The 27,585-nt window shown below is 38.2% G+C and overlaps 1 protein-coding gene across 1 annotated transcript in view; it reads right to left on the bottom strand.

The window, feature by feature from the left end:
- LOC126185073 (putative transcription factor capicua) overlaps positions 1-27,585 on the bottom strand; it is a 316,920-nt gene that overhangs the window by 182,770 nt on the left and 106,565 nt on the right. Inside the window, exons 5-7 of the mRNA XM_049927858.1 lie at positions 10,340-10,546; positions 9,827-9,957; positions 3,071-3,344 (exon numbers count right to left, since the gene is read on the bottom strand). Of these exons, the coding sequence (XP_049783815.1) occupies positions 3,071-3,344; positions 9,827-9,957; positions 10,340-10,546 (612 nt within the window). The remainder of the gene's footprint in view (positions 1-3,070; positions 3,345-9,826; positions 9,958-10,339; positions 10,547-27,585) is intronic.

Genomic DNA, 27,585 nt, shown 5'->3' on the forward strand with positions numbered 1-27,585 from the left:
TCTTTGTTTTCAGTATTCCTACTTCTGCCAGGTCCATTTGTACTTCTTGGAATCTAGAGCATGTATCTACCCTTGCTCACATTAAACTGTAATATCTGATATGTCAACCTCATCTAGTCCAGTATAAGGGTGAGTCCAAAGAACACAGTCCTTTTCCTGATGGTGTTTGAGATCCTCTCAATCTGGATATATAGTTTTTAAGTCGTTCTTCCTCTATGCTAACCAACTCCTGTTCTTCAAGGTCACAATAATCTCATGAGGATTCTTCATTCCAGAATTCTAACCTAAGAGTAATCCTGTTTTTATGACGTTTGGACTTTCTGTTACATGTGAGATTGCAGGGTGGATAATTATCTGGTAATGTTTTAATTTTGCAATGACTGAAAGATTGTTCTTACTGTACAGGTGCATAGTCAGTTTTTATGCTAATTTTATACTGAATATTTAGTTAATAAAGGACAGCATCACGAGGGGTGGGACTGTCGATTACTATGAATAAAAGTTTTGTGCATCACTCATTTATTTATTTATTTTGCTAGTACATGTTTTGATGGTCCACATCATTCTTCAAGTGGAAAACTGTTTTGGTATAAAGCAGGTGTTAGTGAAGAGCAAAGATGTCTTTCCACAGCAGCAAACTTAAGTGCCAAGCCTGGTTATGCTGCATCTTTTGCTGGTGATAAAATTGTGTTTTTAGAAAAGGCACTGTTAAAGTGTACTCACATGCAAAGTAGAGTTTATAAAAGGCTGCATACTGCTGCTTGTTGCCTATGCTATCCGCTGTACATTATGCTTACACAGTTATTTCAAAAATGTCAGAAATATTCTTGGTTACACTGAATGCAAAGATATCTGAAAAGTGCAATTGCTGAACTTTGTCTTTTCATTCAATTATTATATTAAATGTTTATATACATAAATGTGATTTACTTTGTCTAAAATATGGATGAGTTGCAACAGAATGTGGACATGTGTACAATTCAGTTATTATATGTAAGTGCTTATATATAAACAGATTACTGCAGGTTGAACTTACAATGTACAATATATATCAACAAGAAATGATATACATGTACAACCAAGAATATATATGTATGATCTGTTGTAATGGTTTATATATAAGCATTTAAATACAATAACTGAATTTTCCACACGTCCATATTCCACTGAAGTCCATTATATTTTTAAAGTGCCAAAGAAAATAATATTTATGTATATATATAACTATCTAATATAATAAGTAACTTGTGCACATGTCCATATTCTGTTGCATCTCATTCATATTTTTTAAAATGAAAAATATATTTGTGTATATAACCATTTACTATAATAACTGATTTGTGATGTACAATAACAAAAAGCCAAATTCCAGCAATGGCACATTTCAATTAGCCTTCTATTCAGTGTAAGCAACAATATCCCTGACATATATAACATCTTTGAAGTAATAGTGTAAAATTGCACTCGGGAGTACATGCAACAAGCACACAGCCTTTTGTTGACTACTTCTCCTGTAAAACATTTTACTCTCACAAATTCAGTTTTTTTTTTTTTTTTAACTTTAACAATGTCTTTTCCAAAATACACAATTTTATCACAAGAAAAAGATGCAACATAACCAGCCTTGCACTTAGTTTGTTGCTGTGGAATGGCATCTGCCCTCTTCACTAACTACAGCTATGCAACTAAACAATTCTCCACCCGAAAATGAGGGAGTGAACCATCGAAATGCATAGTGGCCAATGTGCTTCATAGCTTCTTTTTCTGTCAGACAAGATTCTATCCATTCTTCTGGGTATTTAAATCTCCTCGCCTTCTGAATTTCTCTTGCTCATACAGTAATTCATCTAGGAGCTGTCTTTTTGTATGTCATATACTGTAACGCCAATCCATGAAACAACACATTTTTCCCAAGTACCTGACTACTGGAGGCAAGAGACAGTAGGACCACATTATTTATTATGTTCATTAATGAATTAGCCTATAATCCTGTATGTAACACTTGGATGCATCCAACAGCACCATGTCGCTGGCACACTACACTTCAAATATTACGCCAATGGCATCTGCATGGGCCAGCCACCAGAGGCCCCCTGTGGTGGGCCATGAGTCGTGCACATGGCACGGCTTCTGCTGCAACATCTTCTGGAGCCATCCTCTCTATAAGCACAGTGCAGCAGACACACACTCTCATACTGTGCTCATACCTAATGTCAGCAACAGCTTGTATCAGTAAGTCGATTGTTTCTATGTTTGTTGTATGTTCTCAACTGTTGTTTGCTTGTATGTAAAAGAATAAACTGGTTCATTGTGGCTGTGCTATTGTTTGTGTCTTATGGTATGATACAACTTACAAGATGATAAAGTGCACACCAGTGTTCAATACTGTGATGGCTGAGTGTGCCTTTTTCAATGAAAATGTGGAAAGTAAACTGTGACTTTCTTCGTAGCACTGCTATCTAGTGATATGCCCTGTTAGAACTTAAGTTATACTGTCTGTGGAAACTACAGCATCTGATAACAGAAGCAGCTGGAATTTTAACATTTTTCTCACACATACATGTACACACACCTTGTACTCCTCTGCTTGAGTTTATAACATTTTCAACTTCCGCTGCAACACAGAAAGTAGGTGTGGACTTTGTAGCAAGTCATGAAAAACACAACTGTTATCATTACAGGAATTGCAGAATTTTCACCACCACATTCCTTAAAGGTAAATAACTTCACCATCATTTGTTAGTATGACTGGAGATCTACCGCTATTTTGGCAAGCCTTTACTGAACTGATCAGTTTTCTTTATATAACAAGGAATCAAGTATAAGACTAGAATTCCCACAATCCACAGCTAAAATGCTGAAATGACTGCGCTCTGCAACTATTTTCAACCTAAGCTCTTTGTAATTTGATTTACTGAACATATAGTTGATATCCACACAAAAATGAAGCCAGAACCATACATATCCTCAAAACACATTGGAAGCTCTTCCAGTCTTATAGTTCAACATACACTCAGCACAGAAACGTCAGTAACTGAGTGAAACACATATACTCGCACAATATTCTGACCTGATAACATGTTGCTGGTGATATGGAGTGACCATAAAATGTGGTTGCACTGGCGACGTCTGTTTCCATTTCTGACATGGCGATATTAAACTTCCGGAGTGAGAACTGGCAGAAGACTGCATATTCTGCCCTTGTGAAGCAGGATTTGTAATCGGCACGAAGACGTTCTGTCGTGGGCCGACAGTGATTGGAGACTGCATAATGCAAGGTGATGAAGCTTGTCCAGTGGGTGAGGAAAATGCTGGAGTTGCAGAGCGTGAGCTCCCAAGAGATACTGGAAAAAACACACAAAATACAAAACACACACTGTGAGACTGCTGAATTAGTTGCTAAAAATGAGAGGTACAAAAGTAATTCAAGGAAATATGGTGAATTTACTCAATGAGCAGAGTAGAGATAAATAAGAGGATGAAAACCAATGCCATGGAGAACACTTATGTTGTCAGCTAAAATAAAGACTGAAGAGAATAAAAATTCAGCAACTTTACTAATAATGGAGAACCTCAAACAAGCCATACTACATCAATTACCATCTTTTAATCTTCTTCATTTAAAAAAAGTAAATAATAAGGAAATCGAAATCACACACACACACACACACACACACACACACACACACACACACACACACACACACTGCTTGATTTGTAAAAAACTGAGTTTCCAGAACTGTGACTTTCCAGGGGATGTTTTGAAATATAGACTTCTTAAACTTTCCTGGGCATTTTAAAAGTATGAACAAAATTTTTGTTTCCCATCACTTAAATTTTAACAAAACTTCTATCATACAATTTAAAATCTGCAGTTTTGAGGCTTATTCAGAGGTACCAGTACAGCATGCCACTGTGTGCAGTCCCAAATCAAGTACTTCTACAATCAAGAAAAACTAGGTTGTCAACAAATAATTTCACTGTTATTCATGATTAATAGAGCATTGTCTAAATGAAAATTATTTGCATATGGATTTAACAGTTCATCCTAAATTCCCTCTTACCATTAACTACAATACCGCTGGACAGTTGCATGCATATCAGAAGATTAGAAGTTCAAACAGACACCTACACAGTTTTACTACATACTCGGGATCAAAGTTCATGAAAAAGCCTGTATTATCAGGGTGAGAGACTTTAATGATAGAACTGATGGTAAGCTGTTAGATAATCAACTAGGAAACACTGGAGAAGGTGTACTGCACAGGAATGGAAGAATATTAAAAGATTTTGTAGCAGACAATAGACTAAGAATTGCCAACCATCATTTTATCCACAAATACATGAAGTGGCATGGGGAGAAAGAGAGCTAACAAGCATTACACATTACTTCTTAGCCAACAAAGCAATTGCAAAATTGGTCATAAACACGAGTACACATAGCGATGACATGCACATGGTGACTACTATCTAGTAATGTGAGACGCAACTCTCCAAAAAAATAAATAAATAAATAAATCTTCTACAAGAAGAATGTATACTTGACCTAGATCAGAAGTGAATAATAGAAAGCTCAGTTAAACCAGTTAATGACAATGAAGATGAGTGGAAGAATATCTAAAACAGATTTGTGGAAGAGTATCAAAAACAGATTTGTGTAAGCAGGTAGAAAATCTTTCGATATTCTTCCATTTTTGTGCAGTACTTCTCTTGTAGACTCTGCTTTAAAAAAGCCCGTGAGTAGAATCAAGAAATAAATGAGCAACTGAGGGCACAGGGTTATATTGAAGGCTGTCAAATGGGACTAATCAAGTTATTGGGGAAATTCAACAGGAATGATGGCAAACATCTATCTCTAATATTTAAACACATAGATAGATGACAGAACATGTTCACAAAGTACTGAAATGTCTTAACAGTCAGATAAGAAATACAGCAGCAGTCAAAATAATATAACAAGGAGAGTGCTTACAGTCCTATAAGGATCTGCAGATAATTATAGAGGAAGAGGAAGATGCAGAAATAAAAGCAGACAGAAAAGTAAATGTTTCAGCAGACAATATAGAGGAGGAAGAAGTAGCAGCAGCTAGTGAATTACTCAGATATATACCACATGAAATGATTAAAAGATTTACAATATTTATAAATGTGTACGACTGCATTAGGAGCATGCACAGATACTCCGAGGTTAAGGAGAGGTGACTGGTCCAATAGCAAAAACTACAAATACACTTATTAAACACAGCATGCAAGGTATACTCTAGAATCATTACAAGAAGAATCAGGAAAATTGCTGATATCATTTTAAAAGAACTGCAAGCAGGATACAAGAGAGGAAGAAGCTGTATCAGCAATGTAACTAACTTGAAGTAAATTGCTGAAAAATAAAGAAACATTAAGGAATAAAATATAATCTTCATTGGTCACAATATACATTTCTATTGTGTGAAAGAGAGCAACCTTTTCCAGATGGCAGACAACTGGGATTTTCCTAAACATTTAATATAAGTTAAAAAAAAACAGCACATGCAAAGAATTACATACTTCAATTGTAGGCCCATGCAAGTCATACTGCTAACATATGGATAAATAAGAAAGATAAGTAGAACGGGAGAGTATAAATCTATATTTAAGGTAAGGTTGCAGATTATGACCCATGATTTGTAATAATTATACTAATCAAAACATTCTATGATGGATAACCCATTGCGAAGGGCATAGCCAAATCAGGGGCAGGGGAGGGCAGCTGCTATCTCCCCTCCCACTGTCCCACTAGAAAAAACAAATCTCTGTAAACTGAACTCGCGTATTACCCTGCCGGACGCATACGCATATCAATTCAGTATCCATTCGGAAAAAAATTAGAGCATGTAATTGATACTGACTTGTAGCAAGTGTACCCACAATTATATTTCATGGAATTTCAAAACTATTCCATAATTTATCACAAAACTAATGTGCATCCCCCTCACCATCTTCCCTCTCAGCTCTGACATCCTTAGTTGTCTTGCCCACTGTAGTCATTTAATGCAGTCAAGGGCTGAAGCCAGCTATAAAAGAACAGCTAACAAGTGTTAATCAATGGACAGTAGTCACATTTCACTTAAACTTCTTCACCGTAGCAGAAAGATGGACACTGATATCATAACCCTTTATTGTGGTTTCAGAAATAACTGATTAAATGGAAAACTAAAGAAAACTGTTCATTATTCTTAATGATTGAGGGATGAAAAGTTTATACTCAAATTAAATACAAATTCATTTAGTTCACTCTAACTCTCTAAATTCGATGTTAATCAAAAAGAAGAATATCTATGATTTTCAGTACAATGGAAACATTCTGATCTGGAGCACAGCACATTTGAGATGTAGTGACCTTGTGAGTGTCTTTTGTTATTGCATAGAAGGAAATAAGTACATGGTATGTTAAAGAATGTATTATCTATTCATCCACAAATGTAATCAAGCTCATAAAAATGTGAGACTCCTCTGACCTACAGTGAGAGTAGATTTATAAACAGCAGTTACATGTCTTCACTATATCAAAGGCTTCCACTAACATAGCTATGTCTGTAGCTTCTGCACTGGGGAATGATGACACATGCAATCACGTGAATCGTCATTGACAGAGATTTGTAATGAATGAAAATCAAATCTTCTTGATAAAGTTTCTTGAATGTCCAAGAGGACTGTCTCAAAGACCTATAGAGAAAATGCATTGTGTGAGTGCAAAGCTCATTCAAAATACTGATGACCTGCTTCATCAATTGGAGAAGAACGCAAGCTGCACAAAATAGAGCCTGGTGACTATCTCAAAACTTGACTACAATTGAAAAGAATATGGTCAAACAATGTAAATGAAACCAAGACTACAATGTGGCCAACAATGTCTCAAACAGAACCATTTAGTTCCACACTGCACCTTCTGTCTTTTCTACATCAAGTCCAATTTCTGCATGGAGATTTGACTAATGTTTATGCACAAAACAGCCTATTTCTTACATTTAACTGCAGAGCTGGCCCTGAAATACTGTATCCATGCATTTCGTAGTGTTCAGTGAATGAATTGTGCTTCAAGATTATATTTTGCCCTTCGAACACACACGGTGACAGCTTTGTTCAATTTTAGTGTAACAGCTCCCATTGTCATCACACACATTCCACAAAAATTTGCAGCTGTGAAGGAAGTTTAGGTGGTTCAGTGGCATATTAAGTGTGTGTGTACATGAACATGCATTACTTTGACAAACATCTGGTTTGCAAATTGTCTGCTGCTTACAGAACAGTACTATGTACAGAAGTAGTGTGTGTCAGAAATGATTGATAGAAAAAGTAGTGGACTGATGGAACATAATTTCTTATTATCCACTGCTGCCTCACACCAGACAATTCCATTATGAGATACTAATTTAATATAACTTATATTGCATTTTACATGTTCTTACTATAAGCATAGCATGCACACTCATTCACAATATAAAATGAGCATTCTGGGCTTCCCAATGGTCACAAAATGAACAGGCAGAAGTCTCAGTCCTTTGTGGAAATATATTGTGATACAAACTGGGCTAATCTCAATTTTTATTAAAGAAAGGTCCTATTATTAGACAACATACACAACCTTTTGGTTCTTCTTGTATCAAAATGCAAAGTACAGTATTTTTGTTTTATTCATTATATTACACTGACTTCATCAGAACTTTGCCAAACATTTGGAAAATTAATTTACAATAAATTAAACAATTTCCAATTTGTCGTCATATTCAGTACTCCGTTTCAGTACACATTATTTGAAAACAAAATAAGCCTGACACTGCAGTCTCTATTACAGATTTTATACCTCAAAGAAAAATAGATCTTAAGGTTTTACAAACAATGAATTTAATCTGTAAGTTGTACAATTATTCTTTCATTTACCATATAAATATCAATACTTATTTATAACATCCAAAGTGATTAATATCTTGTTTCCATTAAAATCAAGGTACAAAAATCTACAGAGGATTATCTTGAGGTGTTTGGTATCTGCCAGATAAATTTTGACAATGTGACTCATTATCTTCATCAGTTGCTACCTGACACTGATCGTCGAGTGGAGCTTGAGTCACGTAGTTGAAATATTGTGCATGAACGACACTGATATCTGGAGAATATCTGACACCTCAAGACGTAAACAGATCGCCATGAAAGCCTGAAGACTGACTTACAGAGGATTGATTTATCATGGTGTAAACAGTACTTCTAGTCTCAAACCAGGAACACTTTGTAAGAAATATTTTTAAGTTTGGGGTGACTATATAAAGTAACAGTACTTAAACAAATGGTGTACAATAACCACTCAAACTTTTTAGATTTGCAGGGATTTAGAGAAAAAACTACTGCTCCAAAACAAATTCCTAAGAGTTTGTTGGCAAACGGGGGAATTACTATTATTACATCTCACTTCAGCACAAAACTTGAAAATAAAGGTAGCAATACACAATATATCCACAATAAGTTGGCAAGTAAGCAGCAGTTTGTTTTGGTGGGATACTCCAAAATATCTCTGTACAAGTGGATGACAATCATTAACTGTAGAATTAGAATGGTTAATCAGTAAAACTGAAATGAGGACATATGTCCTGTATAGGTAACCTATTCATTTTGTGTTATGAAGAAGTTTACATGTTAAATACTTTCTGCATATCGTTTTCCATCCAATGAACAGAATCGATGCGTATTTTTCCGTGATAGAGAAAAAAAGATAAATAAATGAGCAGCATAAATATTTTTCCCAAACAAGTTTTATAACTATAAGAAATAATTATATTTTGTATTGGACAGCATATTTTAAATTTCTTCATGTGATTACACCATCTGTTGTCTGGGAGGATGCAGTGCTCATACTGTCTTTCTTTCCAAGTTCTGATCTTCATGTGGACGAGATCTTTTTCCATAATTTGTTCAAGAAGCATATTATGCATGAATTTCTAAGGTAGATTAATGCTGAATATTTGTAAATTAAATTAAAGATCATCAGTCTGAGCAAATATACATGATATACACAGTCTGGGTGAATCTGTTGTTTTTTAATTATTTCTGAAACACACCAGGCACAACTAGTGCAAAATGAAGACCCATAGCACATGACATGCATAATCTACAGTTAGTCAGCATTAACTGCTATATTAATAATTGCATACACTTCCACAGAAAGTCTGGTCAACAAGCAACTTGTGAAATGGGTGGAGTTTAAAATAAAAAGGCCACAAGGTAAAAAGCGAGGTAACCTTTTACTCTGTGAATGAAAATGAAGAATACTTTTCAGCTTTCAACTCTTAATTTCCACCTTGGAGAAAATTTGCAAAGGACCTCTTTTGTACGGAACTAGCCAGATGTTTTGAGAAGCAGATAAAAGATTTAGTGGTGGTGAACTGCACCTATATCTACAGCACTCCTCCTCTATTAGTAGAATACAGAAAATTACTATGCCAAAGAATGACGTGCCCAAAATTGAGAAACCTAGAAATAAAAAGTAACCAGACAAGTCCTGAAAGTGTTTATTTCTACATCAATTCTTGTGAATGTAAAGAAAGAACAAAAAAGAAAATGGGCATGCGAGATTCTTGACTAAATGTTACGGTTTGCTATTGCATGTATCTAAGACTTTTCTTACTTATGTCTCCAATTTCAAAAAGAGATAACTTAAATTTTAGAACATCAAAATTTAACATTTTGTTTTGAATGTTGTGGTATGTCACATCAAACTTCCAAATATATGATAAAAAAATTGGATCTTAAGTATTAGTAATCATTTAAAGTATAGATAACTATGCAACATACACACCAAGCATATTAGCAGCTTCTGTTTCCTCTTGATCAAACCGGCCAGTTATTCGACCTTCTGTGTAGTTCGGAGATGTATCAGAATCACGGGAAGTTTCTTCACCATCAATCTCTCTTCCAACACCCTTCCCCCTGAAATAATATTGAAAAGCAATAAAAACTCACTTCCAGTCTATATACGAATTTAATCACACATGGAAGTTTTATCTGTGCCATTTAAAACACACATCACATATGAAAAACAGAAAACTGAAGAACTGCTCAAGTCTACTTGTTCCACTGAACATTATCCAGGAACAAACACTCATTCATTTTAATTAATTTTTTTTACAAATTAAAACAGCTTGACCAAGAAAATAAAAACAAATGGAAGTTAAAAGAAATGAAACATTGCTTGAGATGCTAATAGATTTGATCCACACCAAGGCTGCAATATTACTCAAGTGCACTTCCCCTTATGTTATATTCTGTGATGACAAAAATGAATGACCTAAATAGTACTTGCTAAACCTACCTAGGAAAGTTTGCTGGGCCAGCACGTAGGCTGCTACCATTCAGACTCAGATGTCGTGAGCAATAACCACGCCGTTGCGATTCCTTAGTACAGCCATCTTTCGAACATAATCGTCGCCACTGTTTACCATTAAATTTCTTCCTTATGCCACTTGGGGTCGATACTACATCTCCTTTCTTATACTTATGTGGAGTTGCTGCTTGAGATCTGTCATATACATCAAAATTATGATTGATACCATCACGTGTACTCAGTTTTCATTATTGTAGTTAACTTTCATTTTTCTTTTTCTTTTTTATTTCCAATGTATACCCATAATAATATACTACATCAAAATAAGCTTGAAGCAATCTAACTAGAATTTTATTAGCTTTTTTCCTCATTATTCTGACAAACTTCTGAATAAAACCTGCAATTTATCAGTCATCCTCCTTTCTGTCTGGCATTCTAATTTCATATTGCCTGTATTTTTAAGAAAAAAGAAATGACGCAGTCTATACAAGGTAAACTACTCTCACTAAACCCAGTCCCCGTCTAACACAGAAAAAAAGTATAGAACCTACAATGTGACCACATGAACTCTCATATTACACATGTCTCTAAGATTTGTGGGCAGAAGCGCACTCAGGGTTATTTTAAGGAGCCTTGGGTGTGGGGCATGCATTATAAAAGCAAATACAAAATGTAATGTGCACCATGTTATCTGACAGTACATTCAGTTAATTATATCTTCCAAATAAGCAAACAAAATTACTAAAACTGTTTCCAGTTATTAAGAAACAAAAAGAAGCTGAAATAAAAGGAATTTGATGATAATTAAGGATAGAATCACAACAAAAGATGTTACAAACCAAACTCTTGAAACAAATCTCAGTAGTTTTATCTGATATTGTTTGCGTATAATAGAAAGATAATAACTATCTACATTTTAAAAAAGTTTTAACATGCAAATGTTACAAAGGTCAATCAGACACCAAAAGCAATAAGCAATGGGAAGGAAAAATCCCCATAACTATGTATAAAAGCTTTACTACAAAATGAAAAAGTTAGTAAGACAAACTATCAATAATATGAAAATACGATAACCAGTCAAAACTAATGTTTTCTTGCTTTCTTCTTTCCTTTCTTTTTTTCTTTCTTTCTTTCTTTCATTTTTTCTCAACCAGCCACAGTATAAAGTTTTATATACTGGTCTCCAACTCCACTTTGCTGAGTTAGCCTGTGGTTGATCTGGTAACTGTTTCATAATATATATATATATATAAAGAATGTGTGTTCCATTTTCAACTAAGGAAAGTGGCTGAATAAAAGTTGATTTTACTACAGTGCCCGTGTCAGGACACTTCAATATCAGATTCATTGCTTTCAGCACACAGCATGTGAAAATATTCATAAAATCATTAGTTAGCAACAGCAGCGGCAACAACAACAACAAACAGAAGCCACATTGATTCAAATGAATGTCACACCATCACATGTAAACACTCTGGTTATCCAACAACTGGAAGAATAGTCAGTTTAACTGATGCCAAGATCTGTTGCTAGAAGGTCGATTCAAGACCTTTGGTCAGTGAATGACATGTTGCCATCAGTAATGTCATCAAACATTAAGTTCGTGTAGTTATCAATGACACAAGCTTTTTGTGACTGTTTTGTAGAGCTCAACATATGAATAATGCGAATGCTGTGGATATTCTTCATTACAGTTCTTGACCCCATTACATTTTATATAACAGTTGATATTATTAGGATGTCCATTGAAGTGTTGGCCAGCACCTTGTAATTAAGATTTCTCTGTATGTTCTAAAAAAAACTTTCAATTTACAATCTTTACAGTTAGAAAAATTTTCTATAAATAATATTTTAACTAAGGGGAAAAGAACACCTGATAAAAGCACCAAATAGTTTGGAAAATTTAGAGAAAATAAGGCAATTTGTTACTATAGCATACTGGATAAAGGTGAAGTCTTGGAAAATATAAGCAGCAAAAAGAAGACTATTCGTGAGAAATAACTGTAATCATTTGTTTTTACCATTCTTCACTTCCATAACAGATGTCAAGCTTCCAAAACAGAGCTACAATTAATCTGCTAAATATAGAATATAAATGAAGAGATAATGATACTACAACAAAGTGTAAGGAATGTGCACAGCTTTATTTACCATAAGCGCACACATGCACGCAAGTGCACGTGCGTGCATGTGCACGTGCGCGCACACACACACACACACACACACACACACACACACACACACAGAGAGAGAGAGAGAAGGCACAATAATGTGGTGGAATGGAAGTGGCGAGAGAAATTTGATGTAGTAAAATGCAATCACATTTAAAATAAAAATAAAAATAATATTCAAGGGGACAACAGAGTCCCCATGCTCAACCAATAGTCCCATTCACTAACTACGTAAGCAACCTGAAGCACCCAATGCAACGCAAGGAAGATTTACAAAAACCGACCCCTAACAGCATCCTACTACTACTCTGTCTTTCATCCACTTGTATGTTCTATAATTCTTACAGAAGATACTGGGTGAGTTTTCCAATCAAGGAAATTCTTTATTAAACATGTAGTCTCATTGTAAATGTTTTGTAATTAAACTACTAATTTCAAAAATTCAGAAAATGCATTTGTTCAAAATGTACAGTGTTGTTAAGACCGCAAGACACACATCTCGTATTGTCCAGTTTTCTTTCAAAGAAATATGAGAAGTGGAACCACAAAGTTGAGGTAGCAAAACGTATTTTTTAAATGTTAGAACAATATAGCATAATGCAAGAAGCTGAAAGGACAATCAGTGTATTGTTAATGATTTTCTGATGTTCAACTTTTTCATAAGTTGTCATAAAAATTAAATAACATTTTTATATAAAAAAATACAAGATGTTTCATAAACTATGAACTTTTTCTAAATAGTCAGTAACACAGAAAGTACACTCATTGAGTCTCATCTGAGATCCTACATTTCTAAAACATGGATCAAATTTTCTAAATTCTGCAGCTACTATTCTGGAATACCTTATTTCTGCACTATAATGAACTCTGTGATCCACCAAGAAAGTGTCTAATTCAAAATTCAACGTGTAAGTGGGTGTGTAATCACGCAGACTATGAAACCTGCACCAATGGACAGCCACATAGCTGTCAGCTATAACCATACAACGCTGATGCTTTCAAATGCAAAAAAGAAAAGGCATATGGGTAATGCCCAGTCATCATACAGAAATAATGGATGAAACAATGTCACTGTCAAAGCAGCTACTACTTGAATCATCCATACCAAGTTGGATCTATTTGTAATGTTTACTAATAATAAAGTAGTGCTCTCTTATTCTCGTAGGACGTTAACAGACTGGTCACAGAACATGGCAGCAATGCTGACACCTAAACTTCTATCTGGCCAACTTTTTGGATAAGCTCTGTATAACATAGTCACATTTGATAACCGATGCCCTTAATGAGTAGCGACCTGGCAATGCTCCACAACTGCTGAATATTTATGGTGATTGGATATATGTCCTAGTCTCCTTCTCCCCCCTCTCTCTGTTCATCTCCTCTTCCTTCCTCTTCTCACTATTTCCAAATGTTGTTCAAATGTGTGTGAATTCCTAAGGGACCAAACTGCTTAGGTCATCGGTCCCTAGACTTAAACACTATTTAAACTAACTTAGCTAAGAACACACACACACACACACACACACACACACACACACAAGCGCGCGCGCGCGCGCGCGCCTGAGGGAGGACTTGAACCTCTGGCGGAAGGGGCCGTGGAGCCTGTGACACGACGCCTAAAACCACGTGGCCATTCTGCGCAGCTCAACATTTCCCCTTTACATATTGCATACATATTTAAAAATATATAGTCCACAAATATTCATTAGAGTATCATGTAAAAATTTCAGTCAAGAAATTAACGAGATTTTCGCAAACATTTCCCTTGCGTGTGTATAAATTTTTTTTCAGCTGCTCCTACCAATGTCGTTTTATGCAACACATACCACGTCTGTATCAGGAACAGTATCCAGACAGGCGACAGCCATGTAGTCGATATTAAATTCCCTCCCAGATCTTTGGACAACTGTTAGTAAGTAGAATCATACCGTAAAAAATATAAGTGAGGATTTGCCTTGAGTTAACGGTATTTTCGGAGCATCAAAATGTCTCCAATCTTCCTTTGTGTGATTAGAGGTGTCGTTAAACAGGTTTTGGATGTTCCAGTGAGTTTAGTCAATTTAGAGTACTTAATCTTTCATAAATGGTTCTGAAACGTTGCCTTATACAGTGTGTTTCACTGTTGGAAACAACAAAATTAACAGGAAATATCAAAGTGGAAAGCAGTGAAGTAACAACTTTCCAATATATAACCCAATGAAAAATTAATATATGCTTCACTGTGTTGACTTGGCACTTAGCATTTAATGTGCTAAAATAGTATCATAAACATAATTTGTACAATAGGTATAAGACATCTTTGCATATTTTGCCAGTTATTCTGTGACTTTTAGAAATGTGCTTCACATCTCCATAGTGAATTGCCCAACAACATTGTTCTGTCAAGTGGGGTTGTATAAAGTGACATTGGTAGGGGCAGCTGAATCACCGTGCGCGTGTGTGTGTGTGTGAGAGAGAGCCTTTACAAATGTCTGCTTGTGTCTGTGTATGTGTGGATGGATATGTGTGTGTGCGCGAGTGTATACCTGTCCTTTTTTCCCCCTAAGGTAAGTCTTTCCGCTCCCGGGATTGGAATGACTCCTTACCCTCTCCCTTAAAACCCATATCCTTTTGTCTTTCCTTCTCCTTCCCTCTTTCCTGACGAGGCAACCGTTGGTTGCGAAAGCTAGAATTTTGTGTGTATGTTTGTGTTTGTTTGTGTGTCTATCGACCTGCCAGTGCTTTTGTTTGGTAAGTCTCATCATCTTTCTTTTTAAATATATTTTTACCACGTGGAATGTTTCCCTATATATATATATATATATATATATAATAGAAGGAAACATTCCACGTAGGAAAATAGGAAAAATATACCTAAAAACAAAGATAATGTGACTTACCAAATGAAAGTGCTGGCAGGTCGACAGACACACAAACGAACACAAACATACACACAAAATTCAAGCTTTCGCAACAAACTGTTGCCTCATCAGGAAAGAGGGAAGGAGAGGGAAAGACGAAAGGATGTGGGTTTTAAGGGAGAGGGTAAGGAGTCATTCCAGTCCCGGGAGCGGAAAGACTTACCTTAGGGGGAAAAAAGGACGGGTATACACTCGCGCACACACACACATATCCATCCACACATATACAGACACCTGTATATGTGTGGATGGATATGTGTGTGTGTGTGTGTGTGTGTGTGTGCGCGAGTGTATACCCGTCCTTTTTTCCCCCTAAGGTAAGTCTTTCCGCTCCCGGGACTGGAATGACTCCTTACCCTCTCCCTTAAAACCCACATCCTTTCGTCTTTCCCTCTCCTTCCCTCTTTCCTGATGAGGCAACAGTTTGTTGCGAAAGCTTGAATTTTGTGTGTATGTTTGTGTTCGTTTGTGTGTCTGTCGACCTGCCAGCACTTTCATTTGATATATATATATTAAAAATATAGGACGTATATAAGTCCAGGAACACTTTCAATTGCATTCTGAAGAGAAACTCTTTAAGGTTTTTTTTTTTTTTTTTTACAAACATTCGATATGCGAACCATGGGTGCCCCAACAGATGTCAATATGGTAATCAAATTCTTGCCATACCCCTCCCAACATGGCAACTGTGGCAGTCATTTCCCGCATTCTCTCCTGGAGCTCTACTACATCATGTAGTAGAGGCGGTACATACACCAGATTTTTGTTAGTGGCTTCTTGTTTCTAAACATCCTTTGAACAGCTGTAGCACACTTTTGTTTTTGTCAAACTCCAACACACAGAAAGCTTGCTATGCACCTGAACTCGCCCCGTTTGCGACTAGTGCTGACTATCGGCAAATTACCAAACTACACAGTGGCGGTATACACAAAAATAAAATAAAATAAAATTAAATTAAAAAATCAGGGTTTCTCTTCAAAATGACACATGTATGATATCTGTACAATGTTTGGTTCTTGTGCAATAAATAATTGAAAGTGTTCCCAGACTGTATGTACACCCTGTATAGAGCCATGTCTGCCTGCATGTTCATTAGAGCAAATGTTAAAATCTGAAGCAAATCGGTCATGAACTTGAAGAGAGTTTTGGTAACATATGTATCCTATGTCTGTCCGAATGTTAGAGTATCATGTGAAAATTTGAAGTAAATGGTTCAAGGGCTTTTCAGGATTTTTGTAATTATGTTATACAACATCTTGTCTTTATATAGTAGTATAGTTGTGATCTATAAACTGCAGGATTTTTGTCATTCCCATATGCTGTGTTTATAACAACCCATAAATACAGAAGGTATATCAATAAAGTCAATATGCAGGAGAATAGTCTTGAAATAAGATCATGTCTTGCACTTCACTACCTTAATGACACATAAAGAAGTCCAGAGAGAGAGAGAGAGAGAGAGAGAGAGAGAGAGAGAGAGAGAGAGATGGGTCAGACTTGACTCCCCAAAAGCCGTGCACAAGTAAATGTCCAGCTTTATTTTGTGGTCCTAAGAAAGAAGATCCTTCGAAGACTCTTTTCAAGATAGTGTAGGTCTTTTCATTTGTCAGCTTAGAATCCCCAACAGCAGACATCAATTTGGAAGCGGATGAACTAGCGTGGGTCACGCGGCCGAGAAGGCAGTAAGATGTGACGGATGTGCACACGGAGTGTTGTATGGACAGAATAACTGGCACTGGCGTTTTCCTGTCAGCAGCAATAGGCCAGGCCCGTCAGTTACTACACTACCTCGGACTTGAACTTTCCTTCGAGCCGTGCTCTGCTTCCATACACTAATGTTCAGTCGTCAGCACTGGCCACATTTGTGTTTATCTTCATGCTCATCTATACATGGTGTTCGAATACTCTGCTCCCACTGCTAACTGACTCACATGTAGAGTTCTGTTCCCTCTTCAGGGGTTCAGGTGCTTTGCTTTTGTCACTGAACTATCACTGGCTGGTCTAGCTACACTTGTGCTGACAGTGACGTTTTTGTGGCACTGTCACACACTGTGCAGATTACAAAAGTGGTGATTAGGCTCAGATGTTCTTATGTCTGTGGTGCTTTCTTCTTCTTCTTCTTCATATTGTTAATTTGTGGGCACCATGGACCGGGCATTTTTGCAATGCTGGCAGTAACAGCTGCGCCTCCAGCAACATAAACAAAAGTTGCAATTGGGATAGATGCAGGAACTGCTCAAATGGAATGTGGACTTGCTCTGCTTTAGCACTGTGCTGGTGGCAAACCAGGCGACTGCAGATAAGCCTTCTCCCTTGTTGCCCCAACACCATTCACCAGTTGCTATAAGGCTGTGGAAAGATGGGAGAATTACCAGTGCTGGTTCTTGCTGCATTGCCAGGTATGGCATATGATTGATCCAGTTGATGATGCTGCCTTATCATTTAGCAGTGTGGAGTTGTGCAAAATCATGCAAAATTTGAAGCCCTCCACCTAGTTTGAGATACTTAACTTTGAGGAACTCTGTCAGCTGCCAATGCAGTACTGTAAACATCAAACCTATTGGTGGCAGCAGGTTTGAAGTTTAACCAGTACCACAAATGCCCTACATTGTTGTACATGGCCTGGATCATCACCTGCAAGTTCTCCATCACAGACTGATGACCTCAAAAGTTAAGTCCCATAGTGCTCAGAGCCATTTCTACAACACAAATTTTCATTTGAGTGCCCCCACTGTGTTACCTCGTATGCAGACCAACTGATCAGGGACGTGAGTGTTCAGTCAGCCCTTGGCCATGTGACCCAAACTAAGCCAATAGCCTGATATGTCCCTTCCTTAGCTGAAGTTACCCAGATCGCTAAATCACATAAACTTACAGTGGCAATAAGGGGTGTACTTTTTGATGATCGGCAAAGTTAGATGGGTGTGATAAACAGCCCAAGTGTGGTGGGGCATGTAACTGTGCCTTCCAGTGAGCCATCATGTGTGGAAGCCTTTCACAATCCATGTGCAGTGACATCATGGCACTTCCTGCTTTCGCCCACAGGTAAAGTAAGTCAACAAATAGCAGTCATCGCTTGCATTGTTTTTCTTGCTCTTAGCATCAGTCTCCTATCTTCTTCACATCTGTTTCTACCCAATGAGCCCATCAGTGGTCCTGCTGAACTGTCATGTGGTCAATAATAGACAGGACTGCCTGTATGTGGTCGCCAAGTGTGGAGTATGTCGAAAAGTCAGCCATCTGACATCAGTTTGCTACATTCGGCAGGCTGTAGGATGGCCATCAGAGGCCCTAGTATTTTCCCTGAAGTCAGAGGCTGTCTCCGACACCCCACAAGCATCCGTCCAATGTATTCTACAAACATTGGTCTTGGATGGGCAAGTGAATGAGTTGTGGGTACAGATGGGAGAGACAGACAGTTGGATTAACTTCTTCACATGCAGGCTCTTGGGCTACCCTGCATTGCAACAGCCACTACGCCAAACTGTGTTTTATAGTAAACAGTGCATTACTTTGAGGGGGCAATTTTCTGTCTCGGCACATTATAAAAGTATTGAACAGCAACTTTCATTGTTAGTAGTTAATTCGCTATTGGTGCAAAATATTTTCTGGGTATGTACCTTTCATGTTTCTGGCTTCCAGATAGTGGACAAATTACATTTAATGTCTCAGTCAGTCCCTTTCAAGATTCAGACTTTTTCCTATGGTCGTACAACCAGATGTGTGAGAATACCTTGGGTTGGGAAGAAAATTTTGAGGCACGTCTCCCTCAAGCCACCAGCAATATCTAAATTTTGTCACCCTTGACCCATTTTGTTCACCATACATGACTAGGTCAAAGTTGAGTTTCTGATTGGCAAGGCCTTGGTGTTATTTCGCCTGTTTTGTTGAATACGTGGGCTATCCCTTTGGTGGTAATTTAAATGCCAGATGGAACTATGTGCCTTTGCGGTTGTTTTAAACAGACGGTCAGTGTGCAATGTGTCGCAATCTTGTAATCCACTCTGTTTCCAGAGGAGTTGTTGGGGAAGTAGTCAGGGGGCCAGTATTTTTCACCTACCAATTTGCGTGATTCGTATCTGCACCTGCCATTGGATGCCACTTCTCAAGAGTTTCCCTGGTTCTCAACACCCTCTTTGGGCTTTACCAGTTTAATCACTTGCCTTTTGGAATTTTGTTTGTGCCATGAATTTACCCCAAGATATTTGCAACAGTAATTTCAGGACATCCCCTGTTGCTCCAACTGCCTCGTTGACATCTGTATGATGGGTTTCAGAAGAGATGTGCATTTATGAAATTTGCTGGTGGTTTTCCAAAGCCTTCTCAAAAACGGCCTTCATTGCACATTGGAAAAATGTAGTTTTCTTCTCGAAAGGTGCATTTTTTGGATCATGTACTTAGGAAAGGTGGCCTCGGCCCTACGGACAGGCACAACACAGCCATCATCAACATGCCAGCACCCAAGAATCTGAAAGAACTCCTGTCCTTTTTGGATAAGATTTTTTATTATGCTAAGTTCATCCCCCAGTCAACACACATCTGCTATCCTCAGCAGCTTCAGCATAAGGTGTCAAATTTCCATGGGCTATGGACAGTCGATGGGCTTTTTAGTCCCTCAAGCACTGTTTGTGTTCCACTTCCTGTTTTGCTACTTTTATGCCATGTTAATTATTAACCCTGGCTGCCAATGCATCCCAGTATGGCACATATGTGGTCCTGTGGCATCAGAACCCAGATGGCATCAAGCAGCCCTTCGCTTACACACTGAAGGCACTTACAGCAGCACAAAGTAATTATTCATAGGTGGAAATGAGGCCACCAGGTTATCATTTGCAGCATTAAAAAGTTCCTACTCATCAACAATCACAAGTTGCTGGATTCCTTATCTGACTCTCACTCCAAGGTACTCGATAGGACTGCCCACCGGCTACAGAGATGGATGCTCTTTCTCAGTAATTATTGCTATGACATTTGTTACTGGTCGACCGTCCAGCATGCTAAAGCAAATACACTATAGCGTTTCCCAGCAGGACCAGATCCAGAGCTCAACTGACACGAGGCACTCGTTTTTGCATTGGTCAATACCTTGCAGCAGAAATTTCTAGATTTTTCTTTGATGGAGGATAGGTTGTGGCCACCACAACTTTTTTGGAAAATCATTTCAGAAGTCCAGATGGGTTGGCCCGAGCACACTCCAGGAGTGGAGTCAGTTTGCCATACATTTTTCTCCCTCTTAGCACCTCAACATGTTACAGGAGGGTTCTCATGCTTTCCATGGAGGAGCAAACCTGAAAACTGATCATTCTTCTGATGTTGCATCTTCATATACTCCGGTTGCTGCATGTGTCACACTGGGATATGTCCTGTATGAAGGCTTAAAACTTTGGTATGTCGCCACATCTACTGGCTGGCAATCACTCGCAATACTGAACACCTTGTGTGGTCTTGTGTGGCCTGTGCACAGAACCAGGCTGCACTGCAGTGTCAATTTTTCCCTTGGCTACTCCTGGATCAATCTGTGTCACAGGAGTCTGACGTTTTGTGCATTCAGAATGGTATCCAGCATCCAACTACTGCCTCGTTTCATCCAGCTTCTAACTCCAAGGTTGAGTTCTTCGTGTGAATGTTCAAAATCCAACTGAAGAAGTCTGTCTTTGCCTCATCCTGTGACTATGCGCTGTCTTGTTTTCTTACCACATACCAAGCGACACTCATTAAGGGATGCAGCCTGGCAGAATGTTTGTGTGGGCACCAGCCGTGGGGTCTTTTGTATTTGTTGCATCCCTAGTCACATGCCACAGACCACCATTGCCCACCTGACTTCCTCACAGAGTTGCCATTTGGGCCCAGTCTTTTGGCTAGCAGCAGGGGTGATGACTGGGTGTAGTGGTGAGCACAAATGTTGGCATTTGTCTGTGGTGTATGTCAGTCAGGAGGAGCTGACATGTCATTCTCATCAGCTGCATCATGTTACGAGAACCCGCAACACACTCACCTCGCCAGCTGGATGATGAAGTCAGTTACGGCATTCTCCCAGTACAAGGCTCCCTATTGCAACAGCATGCACACCTAATGCCAACACCACCACACGCTGTGCCATCCTACTTTTGCCCATAGAATAGGGCATTGGCAGCAATTGTTCCTGTGACTCTGGCTGGAGAGCCTATGGAATTGGAACAGGCGATCTCATTTCTACACTTGGTCATGGATGAGTTCTTGCTCCCGCCAACATAAGCGGACCAGTTGTTACCCCATCTCCACAATCATCCACTACACCAAAGGAAGCAGCTGTGTTGATGTTGCCTACTTTGAAGGCCGGGGAATCTCGCACCATCTCTGGTGTTGCATTGGAGGTTAGCGCACAAATCAGTCCCTGTTCGGCCTTACGCGACCTTTTTAGGGAAAGAGGGGGATTCAGTACCCCCACCAGTGGACACTGATTTGGAAGCAGATAAGCTGGTGTGGGCTTCACAGCAAGCGAGTCTGGCAAAGCTGTCACAATGGTGCGTATGTGTTTACCTGTCAGTGGCAGATAAGTCAGGCCCATCAGTTCTTATACTGATTTCAACTAGCTTGGGCCTGGCCACCGTGCTGTGTTTTTGTTGTTTGTGCTGGTAACATTTCGTGTTTATCTCTGCACTCATGTCTAATTGTAAGTGGTGTTCAGACACTCTGTCCCCCCTCCCTCCCACTCAATGAGTTTCATTCCCTCTTCTGGGGTTCAGCTCCCTGGCTTTGTTGTCGAGCCACTGTCAGGTAATAGTATAGTTACATTTGTACTGATAGTGATAGTTTCACAGCACTGTCACGCCTTGTGCAGATACAAACTGGTCTCACACACTCCAATAAAATAGGATCAATCCCAGGCTGTGCTGCAGTTAGATACAGATCCTTCATGAAATTTCAACAAATACTCTCCTTCTTTCGTTGAAACATACCACAACTCATTGTTCATAATTCTACTGATTGCCATATTTTTTAACACTCGCCTCTATGGTGTTTGAGTTGCTCAGCACCTGACACACCCAATACCCACAGCTGACAAATATCACAATTATTTTCTTTACTTAACATATTTCCATGGCAACAGTTGGTTCTCAGGTGTGACTTTGATATGGTCACACACACACACACACACACACACACACACACACACACACACACACACACACACGCGCGCGCGCGTATTTCACTTGACATTTCACAGATGCCATAACCAATCTAACTCACTGACGTTGTCACCTGAACAAATTGATGCATGAAGCTTTCCAAGTGAGAAGCCTGTTTACAAGTAAGACCGTAGTCCAAAGTAGTAGTAGTAGTAGTAGTAGTAGTAGTAGTAACAGCAGCAGCACTTCACATTTTTACTGTTGTTGGTGCTGGTGTTGCTGCAGTTCTTGTTGGTCCTGTTGCCACCACCATTACATACTGGAGGAGCATTTAACATTAAATACGAGGGTTAGAACTTAAATAAAAAAGCACTCCGTTTTCAGGCCACATGTAGCCCATTGGGACCATCCGACTGCCGTGTCATCCTCTGTTGAGGATACGGATAGGAGGGGCATGTGGTCAGCACACCGCTCTCCCTGTCGTTATGATGGCTTTCTTTGACCGGAGGCACTACTATTCGGTCGAGTAGCTCCTCAATTGGCATCACGAGGCTGATGCACCCCGAAAAACGACAACAGCGCTTGGCGGCTGCACGGTGTCACGCCCGACAGCGCTTAACTTCCGTGATCTCACGGGAACCAGTGTATCCACTGCAGCAAGGCCGCTGCCTTTAGAACTTAAATAGTGGCAACTATTTCTTCACAACCGATACGAAAGAGTTACATGTTTGCACCTGTTACTGTCCTTCAAAGTGAATGCCGAGTGTCGCATTTTCAGTGAAGAATGAGGGATAAAATACTTACCTGTGGAAATAAAGGGACACGGAATTACTTGCATAATATGCAGTGAAAGTGTTGCCATTTTAAAACAGTAGATTGTTCAGCTTAACTATGAAACAAAATATCTATCAATATATTCAAAGTTTTCTGGAAACATTCTGAGAAACATGAATACAAGAAATGTTATTTAGAAAACCACCTCTCCATGAGAAAGTTTACTGTAAATGAATCTGTAACTCATACAAGTTACAAAATAGTACACAAGGGCAGAACAAGGAGAAATGTTCACTGATGGCAACTTCATCAAAGAGTGCATGATGGAAGTAGCAAATGACTTGTATCCTAATAAAGCCAATTTGGCTGGAAGTATCAGCCTTTCAGCAAGTTCAGTTGTGAGGAGAGTCCTGTCTCATTTTTACAAGCTCCAAAAAGATATACATATTTTTCTCGTTGAAAAAGATAGAGGTGATCCATGGCTGTCAGATCCCACCTCATGCCAAAATTGTCCTTTCTGATCGACACCACATCCCGCATGAATGAACTGAACTTGAAAATTAAGGGAAAGGATAACCCTGTCAGTGATCTCCACAGACTGATCAAGTGATTTTGGAGAAGATTGTCATTGTTTGAAGCACAACTGTAATGGGAAAACTTTTCTCATTAGCATTGTTTCAAAGAGTTTTATGCTATAGCCCCCAAAGGTGTGAACTTCTATTTTCTGCAATAAAATATTCATGACTTGAAGAGGCATTCTCTGGGGAGATTTTCAGATCTCGACAGAGTTGAGAGTGACACTCTTCTGTACCAGAATCTGATTGATTGTAACCTTGAAGATGTGCCAGTTGAACTACAGTTGGAGCTCACTTATTTACTCGCAAATAACTTGTTGAAAGAGAAGCACAGAGATGTGAATTTTGCCACTGCTTACCTGATGTTGAGTTTCCGAAACTGAAGAAGTTTGCTGCTGGTGTTGCATCAGTGTTTGGAACAGCTTATGTCTGTGAGCATACATTTTCGAAAATGAAGTATATGAAGTCAGCACATTGACTGAGTAACTAACATCTGAAAGCAATTCTCTTGATTGGATGCTACAATACTGAACCAAACACTGTGATATCTTGAAAGCCAAACATCTTTGCTGCTTAGTTCGTGATATTTGGATATGTATGCACTAGATCTGATGAAACAAAGTTTTTGAAAATGTCACCTTCTCTTGAAAACTTTTTTTTTTGTAAATTAATTTGTTGGTTGTCCTTGTTTTTTGATGTACTGCATGCTACTCTCCCATGATTACCATGGAATGCTGAAATTCATTTTTCATCTTGCCCCCCCCCCCCCCCCCCCCCCCCCCCCCCCCCCCGAGCTTTTGTTCTGTCTTCCGAGTTTTGTACAGAATGACACTCGTCATTTTGTCAGTTATCAAGCTCACTGTAAAAAAAATTTTGATGACATCCGGTCTATAAGGTAAGTTACAGTTCTATGTTCTGGCCCTAGATGGGCCAATCAGGCATGACCTACTGCTGTGTCATCCTCTGCCAATCCATCATCAGATGGGGGATGGAGGGACACATGGTCAACAAGCTGCTCTCCCGGTTGTTGTTGGGTTTCTTGACCTTGGAGCAGTTACTTATCAACCAAGTAGATTCTCTGTTAGCCTCACAAGGCAGAATTAACCACATACCAGTCCTCTCACCAAGGAAAAATCCCTGGCAGTACTCAGAATCAAACTCTAGTTACCTGTATGGCAGTCAGCCACACTGAACATTCAGGTAGGAAGGCGGACGACCTATCATTTATAACATAAATTCATTTGTCATGTTTATTCCTCTTTAATTGATCCTAGCTTGTTGGAAATTCATTGTGAAGCCATCAATACCTCACTACATTCTCTCTCCCTGGATTTGTAAGATTATATCATCTTGGTCGGGCCAGGCACACTACATTCTGAATGCCACAACTAACGCCAATTCTTGCACTACTTTTGCATGTAAGTAACTTCACACAGTAAGTTGGTAAGAGTAATGCAAAATTGAAGTCAGACTCCCTGACAGTTTAGCAACTGACAGGTCATTTCACATCTCATCTCAGGTAATCATTTGTGAAAAACTCACTATAAAGTGCTAAATCAGTCACTTTATTGTCTTCTATGAAACATCCAGTATTTATAAAGCATTCACATTTTCTAAACCAAAGAAACACAAATCCAATAGATGTTTTGAAAAACTTTATTGAATCATGATCCTTAAAAATATTCACAATGTTCAAGAATGTCGTAAGTTTTGAAAAAAAAAAAAAATATATATATATAGTATGAAAACGTGTACAAATTCCGTTCACACATTTCTCACTGATTTCACATTCTCCACTCTAATTTTTTCCAAATTTCAATGTATGGCTGATTCGGAGCATTATGTACATTTTGCATTGTCTAACTTATATTTAATCTATAGAATGCATTCACACTTCTACATCTACATCTAAAATTTATAATTCAATACAAATCTTTCACTTTAAGGATGCAGCTATGCATATAAAAAGGTTCTCATGCCACACTACAAACAAATCACTGGTACTGAGCCAGTTTCAGTGGCAAAGATAATTAGGCTGCAACTCTTACAGAAAACATTTTTAAGGCAGTATTACATATTTAAATTCAAGATAATATCATCATCATCTACATTTGCTTTAACACATGCATTACATTACTCATCAAATAAGTGGCTTTACTGCTTGGTTCATCATTACTACATTACCTTACAATTTTCTCAGATCTGAACGAACCCTCACAACTAAGCCACCAAACAAACATCACTGGTAGTCAATCAACAGGGTGGCAAATGAAATACTTTAAATGAATTTCTTTTGGAATGACTCACAGGAAAATGTTTTAGCTACTGAATTACAATTAGCATCAATGTTAAATGGAAGAAAACACTGCATTTTCATGTAAACTAATATTTTCCTAAATAAACTAAGGCAAAAGTTGTATAACTCTCTCTCCCCCTCCACACATTTCTATACTTTGTGTGTGTGTGTGTGTGTGTGTGTGTGTGTGTGTGTGTGTGTGTGTGTGTCCTATTCTGCAGCACATTAGTTAAATAGATACATGCACACATCCTTCAAAAAAATGTGAAGCTGGTAAACAAGAAGAAACAAGCAAACAACTAACAATAAAAATATTTCTTTTTTTTTTTTAACAAAAACTTGATTACACAGTATTAATGTTCCACAAAAATATTGATTTAATAATTTGTCATGAACTGGCTTTCAGCTTCCTACGCAATCATCAAACAACTGAATACTGTTTATTCAAAGTTTTTATACATCCATGTTCCTCCAAGTGCCGACAGAACATTCCATAAGTATTTTTTTATTCCTTTTCGTTACGTAGTGGCTTAATCATGCAGTTTTATGGGCACTGAATTCATATCTGGCCTCAGTTTTCTCTCAGCCACATGCTGTTTTGTCACAATGTAATTTTTTTATAAATCTGAAAATTAGCAAAACATATTTAACTGGAAGAAAAAGTAATTTTCATTATGAACACTTTCCATAAACATGAAAACACCTCTCCATTACATAGCAATTGGGTATTCATTTGCTTGTAATCCCTCTCTCTCTTCTTCTTAAAGAATCTGATACAGCTTTCTCCCTGATGAACTGTTTGTTTTACATTTCAGCGAAGCGACCAACAGCTGTAACAACCTACTGGAATGACACCAAAAGCCCCTCTCTCACAGTAATTTTTGATTACTGAACAACCTTTTTCGAATGTCAGGTCTAAGAAATCCATCTTATTTCAATTTTGCTTCTGACATATGAGGAACCTTCTCACAGAGGTATTTTAAACTTTCTCCATCTTGGGCAGGGCTTTCAAACACTGTTTCATTATGCACAACTTAACAAGTAGAAATGGCGATATAATTTTCTTGGGTCTACAAAGTTTTTGTGTAAAACATTCTTCTCTCCAAGCTTCAAAAATTTTCTTGTGGGCCAGTTTATTCCGAAGCAATGTTGATTCCTTGCCCAACTAAACCTTTCTACCAAGAACCAGAAGTGTTTAGTATCACCAGTTTGCTGGCCAAAGAGCATATATAACGCTTTTAAATCACAGCCATATTCCAAAAATGACTGGAATATTTTATTTTATTATATTTAAAACTCTGTCCAGGTGTTATTGCTGTGTAATAAAACAGCCTTTAAGGTACTTTTAGAAGAATCTATTAACAGTCTCCATTCCTTGATTTATATTCAACTCAAAATTCATTCATCAA

Source organism: Schistocerca cancellata, chromosome 4 (genome assembly GCF_023864275.1).
Source record: "Schistocerca cancellata isolate TAMUIC-IGC-003103 chromosome 4, iqSchCanc2.1, whole genome shotgun sequence".
NCBI lineage: Eukaryota > Metazoa > Arthropoda > Insecta > Orthoptera > Acrididae > Schistocerca > Schistocerca cancellata.